General features: G+C 40.1%; 1 protein-coding gene across 1 annotated transcript; it reads left to right on the top strand.

The window, feature by feature from the left end:
- Nucleotides 1-315: 315 nt before the first annotated feature.
- LOC148035809 (wall-associated receptor kinase-like 6) lies at nt 316-4,001 on the top strand. Its single transcript, XM_087677814.1, has 4 exons — nt 316-518; nt 663-1,537; nt 1,619-1,813; nt 1,912-4,001. The coding sequence occupies exons 1-4, from the start codon at nt 316-318 to the stop codon at nt 3,153-3,155; spliced, it is 2,517 nt and encodes an 838-aa protein (XP_087533940.1). The 3' UTR covers nt 3,156-4,001.
- Nucleotides 4,002-9,297: the final 5,296 nt, after the last annotated feature.

Genomic DNA, 9,297 nt, shown 5'->3' with positions numbered 1-9,297 from the left:
TATATTTAAAAGGGAATTAGACCGGTTCAATTTGTAGGATAAAAAGATTTGGACCTGTTCAAGTTGAAACGTAAAAGTTTTGGATGGTTCAAATTTTCCGAAACTTCTTTAGGCTAAGACAAGAAGGATCTATGTCAGGTTCGCAAAGTTTTTTCCCCTAACAGTGGTAGTATGGCACCATTCAAATTTGAGGGCTGAAGAGCGTTACGGTGTTACCCGAGAAGTAGTCATCAGAACTTTTTTAAATGTAAAACGAGGGAAGAGCGTGACGCGTCACATTTTGGCTCTCGTACTGATATACTGACGGTTACGTGCATGACCCAGAGTCTCAGTAGATACCTACTCGTCTCGACGTGTGCAGTTGTACAGACGACTAACGAGACTCTGCAGATTCTCCATGACAGAGTGTGTATCCGCGTGAAATTTGTAAAACGTCATAAGGCGGCTGTGCGACGGTGCTACCAAGGTTGCCTGATCAGGTTGAACCCTTCAACGCCAGATGAGATCTGCCGACATCGGTAACGAACGACACCCAAACAACGTCAAATGTTGTAATTGCGAGTCGGAAGTCCGGCCGACACCAATATTATGAAGCTCATACGACTCCGCAGCTCAATCCGGCTCACCACCATCATAATCATCTTCTTCTTCTTCATATGCAGCTGCTGCAGCAATCTGCAGCTGAATCAGTTCGCCGCCGCCGCCGCAGCAGCAGCAGCAGCTGCTACTGCGTGTGATTATTCGCAGCAGACATGCGGGAGCTTAGCCATCCCTTACCCCTTCCGCATCGCCCCCGATTGCGGCCTCCCCGGCTATGGCGTCTCCTGCAAGAAGAATTCCAGCTTGGGTCCTGATCCCATGGCCTTCCTCGCTCTCGGGGGCATCATCGAGAGCCAGCTCAATGTCGTGAGTTTCTCTGCAGGTGGCCTCATCCTCAACGCGACCTTGTTCAAAGCCACCTCCTGCAACCAAGGCTCGCCCGGCGTAGCCAATCTCATCATCCCCGACGACGCACCTTTCTTTGTAGGCTCCAGCAACGTGTTCGCTGCCATCGGTTGTGATTCGTCCGGCACCTTGTCGGCCCATACCCCCTTGTTAGAGTCCTCGTTTGTCTCTGGGGGGTGCAGCAGCCCTTGCTACAACGCCTTCAACTACGATTTCTGCAACGCCTACGCCTGTTGCATTCTGGGGCTCCCCGGCACAGGCGTCCAGAGCATTAACATCACTGGCGCCGGCATCGCCTATGCAGAGTTCCCAGGCTTCTGCGGTTTCTCAACAGTGCTGGATCCTACAACGTATAAGAACCCTACCGGTGGTGGCGTCATTGGTGCAGGTGAATGGGGAGTCAGCCTTGGCTGGGGAATTCCATATCCTCATGATGGGCATAATTACAATTGCTCAACCATCAACTCCACTGTTGCTTATGCGTGCGCGCCCCCCTCTGAGTGTGTGGAGGTTCAGCTCGGGCAGTTCTACGCGTGCAATTGTACGCCAGGTTACCGAGGGGATGGCTTCCAGAATGGAACTGGATGCAAGGGTAAGCACTGTCCCTCTTCTAAAGTCTCTCTCTGGTTTACCTGCCGTTGGAGGGCTTACCTGTGGTGCGCCTGGTTCGCAGATATAGATGAGTGCACAGAGCACCTGGATAACTGTGTCGGGCCTCCTTTGGGTAGGTGCACCAATCTGCCAGGAACTTTCAGCTGTAGCTGCGTGGATGGTGCTGTGGGAAATGGCATCGACCCTCAGAAAAGGATAAACGGGACAGGCTGTATTGTCCCTGAAAAGCATGTCAAAACCATCACCCTAATTGTAGGTAAGAGCCTCTATTTTTCCATAAGTTTCATCTTTGTCAAGGAAATGCCTTAGACAGGCTTTCTTGCTGAAGCTCAGAAAGTGGTTTCGTGGTTTCAGGTACTGCAGTATCCACGGCTATTGCAGTTGCAGTGGCATGTTTTGTTGCCTGGTGGGTGTGTAGAAGACGAGCTTTGAGAGCAAGGAGAGATGAGAATTTTGACAAGAACGGGGGGAAGGCCTTGATGGAAATCCTCTCAAAAGGTGGAGGAGACACGCTCAGGGTATTCTCTGAAGGGGGGCTCAAGAAAGCTACTCAGAACTTTGCAGAAGATCTCCAACTCGGCCGTGGAGGCTATGGCACAGTGTACAAAGGGTTTCTTGCTGATGGTACCATTGTGGCCATCAAAAGGTCTAACCATATGGAGGGAGGGGAAGCCGAGCAGTTCATCAACGAAGTGGTAATCTTGTCACAAGTCAATCACCGAAACATAGTGAATCTGTTGGGCTGCTGCCTGGAGACACCAGTGCCTCTTCTTGTATATGAATACATCCCAAATGGCACCTTGACTGAGCATCTTCGTGGGAAAGATGGCCGATTGTTGAGTTGGGAAACCCGCCTTCAGATAGCCCTTGAAACTGCAGAGGCACTCTCATATCTACATTCTTCAATATCTACACCGGTTTTTCACAGAGATGTGAAATCCTCTAACATTCTCCTAGATAAGACCCTAACTCCAAAGATTGCTGACTTTGGCATATCACGCCTCCTACCCAAAGGTCAAAGTCATATCTCCACACTTGCACATGGGACCCTGGGCTATCTGGATCCTGAATATTTCCAAAGCTTCCAGCTCACTGACAAGAGTGATGTTTACAGCTATGGAGTCGTGCTGCTTGAATTGATAACGTCGCTTAAGCCTATTGATTCCGAGAGGAGTGAGAATGAAGTCAATTTGGCCATGTTGTGCCTATCAAGGTGGAAGGAAGGCACTTTCTCTGCAGTCATTGATCGGCGCATGGTTGTGTCTGAGGACTCGCATATTGCGAGCTCCATTAATGCAGTAGCAAGCCTTGCCTTTGCCTGTCTACGTGTAGAAGGACAGAAACGACCTTCCATGAAGTCGGTCTTTCAGAAGCTACTGTCGATAAGAGGGTCAGTAGTAGACAGCACAGGGATGAGGGGTCATGATCTGATACTTGAATTGAAAGATGACGATCTAGAAGCTTTGGTTCCCTCTTCACACAAGCTCAGCGACGATGTAGCTTACAGTCAGAAAACCGGTGCATCGAGCTCAAGTGCGAGTGGATTTCACGAAATGGAGATGGCTCGAATGGGATATCTAGTAGCAGGAGGAAGATAGGATCGAGTTTGATTTGCCGCCTAAATCCAATATCTACCTCCGAGGGCTAGCCATGGGATTGGGCTCTTTATTCAAGATCTGACTACTGCAGAGCTGGTGCAGGGCTTCACTGAGCCTAAATGATCTTCGCTTCCCCAAATGGCTGAATTAAACACTGGGTCCTGTGCATGCTGGAATTTGAGGGATGCAACACCCTTCTAGGGAAGGGTTACAAATATTTCATACTTCAAACGAACAGGAAACTTAGGATTACAAAGATTTTTCATACTTCAAATGAATAGGAAACTTAGGAAAATCGTTATATATGCCCTTCCGATCTCTCTAAGCAGAGAAACGAGTTGCCCAAAGGCCTCCAAATGAGAAGTCAAGCAAGTGCCAATGGGGGTTGTAGCCCAAGTGGATCATGTGTGTGGGTGTGCACAAGGGTGCGTGAGCTCAAACCTTGGATACATCCTCACACAATATACATGACGACAAGTTAAACCATTAAGGACCTCCTCTTGGTTCTTCATACATGCTATGTCAAGCAAAGATGATCCACAAGAGGACACTAAAGCACTTTTGGGAGGTTGTGCAACTTACATATACTAGCAAGGTTAACTATTAGGTTGGCCAATATCATGCACATTCTTTTCAAGAAAATTTTAAAATAACATTTTACGAAGGGCCGCCAATGCACAGGGTTGGGTGGCCATCTACACAATTTATGACCTTACTCAAAAAATTTGATCCTGCACCACACACATACCTTTTTATCCATTCAAACATTGTTTTGCAAATTATGAAATTTACATTTTGGCATGAATGTCACTTCTTCAAACTAATAATACTCCTGATCTTATTGATTCCAACCAAGATGTTAAAATCTCATTGTCTTAAAAATTAGAAGCTTTTAAGCATAAATGTATGCCAAGGTGTGTACATGCTTGGATTAGATATTTTGTTGTTGAATGAACAAATATAACTAGACGATCATTCCATTGCTTATGTTCATGTGGATGCATATATATTATGTGTACATGCTATGTTAATGCTCAAGTTTTTATGTATGCAGACATGTTTATTTGAGATATATGCCTTGAGATGCTTGTGTGAGCTTGAAAAGATTCAGGGGTTTGGTACGTTTTTAAATGAGTGCATTTCATGTGGATGATCCATGAGGCACTTGTATCTATGTAGATCAAGGAGATAATCATGCAACTTTGCATAGATGCATGTAAGGGTTTGGAACATTTTTAAATGAGTGCATTTTATGAGGCCGATCGATGAGTCACTTGTGTGTATGTACATCAAGGAGAGAATCATGCAATGTTGCATAAGTGTGTGTTGCTTTACATGTTTACATATTTTGTCATACGAATATGGGTGTGGGTAATTAATTAGTAGTAGTATACATTTTTGGGTGTGGGTAATTAATTACTAGCAGTATACATTTAAACATAAAGTTTCAAGAGCTTATATGATTGTCATAAATGTCACAAAGAACATACATCAATATAGATTATTCTTCTTGTACAAAGAAAAATGTAGACTTCATTTTCATAATTTACTTGTAAATGACATGCTTGTCCTTGATAATTGTAAGAAACATTGGATGCATAGTTACTCTAGTTAGGCTTGCTAAATAGAAACAAGAGAGTGCAAAAGAGAGAGAGACTATAACATGAGAGAGAGAGAGAGAGAGAGAGAGAGAGAGAGAGAGAGAGAGAGAGAGAGAGGTGGGAACCATTGAAGCCGAGGAGAAGAAGGTTGAAGATGAAGGGGGACTAATCATTGCTTAATGATGACCATGAATTTGAGGATGATACATTATAAATGGAGCCGACTTAGTCCCTATAGAGCTAAAAATCGCTTGCCAAAAGTTACTCATGAATTTGAGATCTCAAAATCATGGACAATGACTTGAGGCAACTCCTGCAATTTGAACACATGATCCATAAATCAACTTGCCACTTGAGATGCTAAAAATTAAATCTTTGTAGAGATAAAATCAGTTGCTTTTGTGAGTCTCTCCACTATCACATAAATACTATTCCACCCGTTCTTGGTTGTAGGTAAGCAAGTGATGAAGTCCATTGTAATGTGTCTCCCTTTATCTTCATGGATAGGCAATGGTTGAAGTAGACAATCTAGCTTAAGAAAACTATCCTTATTTTGTTGACATCGAATGCATCTTGACACAAAACCCTTAAAATTCTTCCATAGGCCTTCCAATAAAAGCTCTTTGAAATTTTATCATATGTTTTGAAAAATCATAAATGACCAACTATAGGTGAAGAATTTCTCCATAATCTTTTACTTGAAGTAGAAAGTGTAGGGAATGACAATCTTGCCATGAAACTATATTACAACATTCTTGAGTTGAAATTTGAAACTCTTCTCCATTAGTCCTTGCTGTAACTTCTAAACGACATGGTTGAATTACTCCTCTAGAAGGTGAGCCTACAACTCCTCATTCCAATCATTATGAATCTCTATCATAGTTTTGCAAAGTAGCCACTCATCTTCATTGCTTGGGAGTGAGATTAGATTTAGAGATGAAGTATTTGACTACTATGTGACTGCTTTTCACTCTAAAGTAGCTACCATAAAGAGAGACATACTACTTGGCATGAAGAACAACCAACACTTCTTGGTCATACACATTTATTTCCATCTCTTTTTCATTCAACTTGCGACTTCCAAAGGCAATAACTCCATGCTCCTAAAGTAAGACTATGTGTATACCCCATCCACTTGCATCACATTGGATAGTTAACTCTCTTGAAAAATCAAGACAAACCAATATAAGATCTGAAATAAGTAATTTCTTTAATTAATTGAAGCTACAATCAGCTATAACATCTTAAAAGAAAGCTTCTTTCTTCAGCTTGTCTATAAATGGTGTTGCAATAGTTGCGTAACGCCTAATAAAGCTTTGATAGAAAGAGGATAAACCAAGAAAACCATGAAGAGAAGTGGTATTTGTAGGTCTTGGCCATTCCTTTACACACTACATTTTCTTTCGATTATCATTGATTCCTTCTTCACTCACAATGTGGCCCCAATACTCCACTTGCGTTTACATGAGCACATTTAGTCTTCTTAGCAAACAATCCATTTTCTCTCAAAACCTCAAGCACCTTCCTTATGTGCATCAAATGATCCTCCAATGACTTACTGTAGATGAGAATGTGATTGAAGAGTACCAACACAAACTTGAAAAGGAAGGACTACAATATCATATTTATGAGACTCTGAATGGTAGCTAGAACATTTGTCAACCCAAATGGCATGACAAGAAACTAGTAAAGTCCTCAATTAGTTCAAAAAATAGTCTTCATCTCATCACACACTCTCATATTTATTTGATATAGCCCAATCATAAGTCTATTTTAGTGAATTATTTAGTCCCCTTAGGCTCATCTAACAAATCATCAACTCTTGGGATGGGATACTTACTCTTGATAGTAATCTTATTAAGATCCCTGTAATCTATACACATGCAAAAGTACCATCCTTCTTCTTGACCAATAACACCATAGAGGCTTATGGTGATGAACTAGGCTCAATGAATCTTATTTCCAATAAGTTTTTAATTTGTTTGGTTACTTCTTCCCTTTCACATTTAGGGAGATTGTAAGGATGTTTATTGACCATCTTTGAGTTGGGCTCTAAATCAACGGGGGTAATCCACGGTTGATGATGGACTACACTAAAACTCTTGTGAATGGTAATGATCCTACTACAAATGATGAGAAGAAGCTTCTTATAGTGACCAAAGATCTCCATAGGCTAGGGTTTGAGAGAAATATTGAGCTCTTGGTTGGTTCCCTCCATGAAAGCTAAGTGAAATATTGAGGAAAGGGAAAGATAAACCCTAACTTTAAAAAGTAGTCCCAACTTAAGTATTTGCTAATCCTAGTTAGCCTTCTTTCCCCAAAATGCTTGTAAAAATGGTTGGTCATTGGTCCACAAGTTGCTATTTTGACCATGTGTGCTGCACCAGATTTGTCCCAAACACTTGTTAAAGTGTTCAAACATAGTCACTAGTGCATGTAAAAAGCATACTAGTCCTTGCCATGTGTCTAATGTACCTCATGTATTAGATTTTTTGATGTGAAAATAGGAAAATGGATATGGAGAAATGAGTAAATCAAATTGATCAAAAGCCTAAGCGTTGATACTACTTGTAAGAGTGGCTTAGAAAGGAGAGAGAAAATAGAAAGAATTGTACATCACAATATCTCACAAAGGATGTGAGGGATCCCTCTACTAATAGCTAATGGACAATGAGCTAGAGCTTTATTCTACTATTTTTTCTTTGTATTGTGCCTTCTTTAGTTGCAAGTGAGTTACTAGAGAAATGTGAATATTTAATGGTCCTAAATACCCAATGTGCATGCAATGTGTTGCAAGAGAGGCATGGCAAGAAATTTAATCATTTACTCTTTATTCTCTCTCAATCTGTTTATGTCTTTATTTATTATCTATACCTACATTTATGATTGTTTTGTGATGGTCATACTTTGTCTCTCTAATGTGGCATCAATGTTTGTATTCTCTCTTTGTGATGTGAGTTGGTAAGATGGGTATGGACCATATTTGTAATCACTTAAAACAGGAGGCAGAAAGTTACTTAGCCGACATAATACTAACTCTACAAAATATTTGAGTTGCCCCTTATAGGTCACAATGTTCCCCCCTTATATGTAACATTATAGTACTAGATGTGGCATATATTATAAGATACCCTCATCATCGGCTCACGGGAATCACAAATCGTCTAAATGAACTACCTTACTTATTTTTTGAGAATTACATGTGCACTATCTATACTATTGACATATTTTACAACAACTTTTATAATTCAGGATAATCACATATTCTTTTGAACTCCCCCTCTATCTTAAACATTTGAAAATAATAATACATCAATTGATGTGGCAATCTCTTTCAATCCAAGAAATCTTTGTGTGTGTGTGTTTTGGGGGGGGCGCTACATGGGGTCCTTTAATAAGCTAGGAAAATGAAGGTGATGCATGGGCTTGACTTTCTTTCCTTCTAAAAAAAATAGCTCCTTCCATTTTTTAAGCTTATTGTTTTATGCTATTTATGTTCCTGCCTATAAATATGATAAGAATAATGGAATTAGCCAATTAATAGTGCATTCCAAGCTCTGTGTGTGAATGGCCACTTTGAATTGCAATTCTACAAGTGTTTGATAATGATCAAGACAATTGTATTGGTTTAGAGGCTTTGTCATCATGATTATTATGATGATCATTGAGGCTCTCTTTCTCCCCTATATGGTGGTCAAAATGAATATTAGTATTGTGTATTTTTATTTTGTAATATTGTGTTCAAATTGTTGTTTCTATAAAATCTATGATAGAAATTCATTAGAAATTATTGTTTACCTAAGCCATATAAATGCATGTGTATCTTACATAAAATAATTTCATAATCTATGTATTGAGACATGTGTATCTTACTTCAAATAATTACCTAATTTGTGCTTGGATGGGTGTGTGTATCCATAGGATGTAGTTGCACAACTTCATATTTCGATTTTGTGAATGAAAACTTTTAGGTGAAGTCCTTTGTAGTTTGTGAAGATACGTGAAAAATAACTAGAAGCCTTTCCACATATGGTCCTTAGAAGCAAAAATAATTTGATGTTAAAATCTATTTTCTCCAAAGGAGAGGCTAAGCTACTAAGATACACCAATAGTTTAAAAATTAGAAACTCTTCTTCACTAAAAGAATGACCAAGCCATTAAGACCAAACCTCACCTTTTGTTTGTTAAAGTGTTTTGATTAAATCTTCCAATGAATAGTTAGTGATTTTATTCTTTTTTGAGTAAGAGTCAATCTCAGTAGGAGCTTATTTATAAGGAAAGAAAATCATGTAAGAAGAGGACATGTTTTTGAAAAGACTACAATCTATTCTTAGCAATATGGTAGAAATGGGACATGTATCTCATTTGTTGTATGTCAACAAAGGAAATGCATTAGAAGAGCTCTAAAGATTCTTACAAGCATATGGAACAAGTAATTGTTATAGTTAATTAAGTACTATGGTTAGCATGCATATGATAGGTGGATGAGGTGTTTAGGCCTATTTGGTAAACTTGAGAGACAAGTAAGAGAGATGAAAAAT

The sequence above is a fragment of the Lygodium microphyllum genome, chromosome 5, assembly GCF_053477565.2.
Source record: "Lygodium microphyllum isolate KBCC chromosome 5, Lygodium_microphyllum_v1.1.10, whole genome shotgun sequence".
Classification (NCBI taxonomy): Eukaryota; Viridiplantae; Streptophyta; class Polypodiopsida; order Schizaeales; family Lygodiaceae; genus Lygodium; species Lygodium microphyllum.
Note: the sequence above shows the minus strand (reverse complement) of the source record. Positions and strands in the feature narration are given on the sequence as shown.

Bases quoted from the DNA above. Each gene is read 5' to 3' on its own strand.
- LOC148035809 (XM_087677814.1), top strand. From the start codon at position 316: ATGACCCAGAGTCTCAGTAGATACCTACTCGTCTCGACGTGTGCAGTT. The intron at 519-662 runs GTAACGAACGAC...CTTCATATGCAG, and splicing joins GATGAGATCTGCCGACATCG to CTGCTGCAGCAATCTGCAGC. The intron at 1,814-1,911 runs GTAAGAGCCTCT...TCGTGGTTTCAG, and splicing joins AACCATCACCCTAATTGTAG to GTACTGCAGTATCCACGGCT.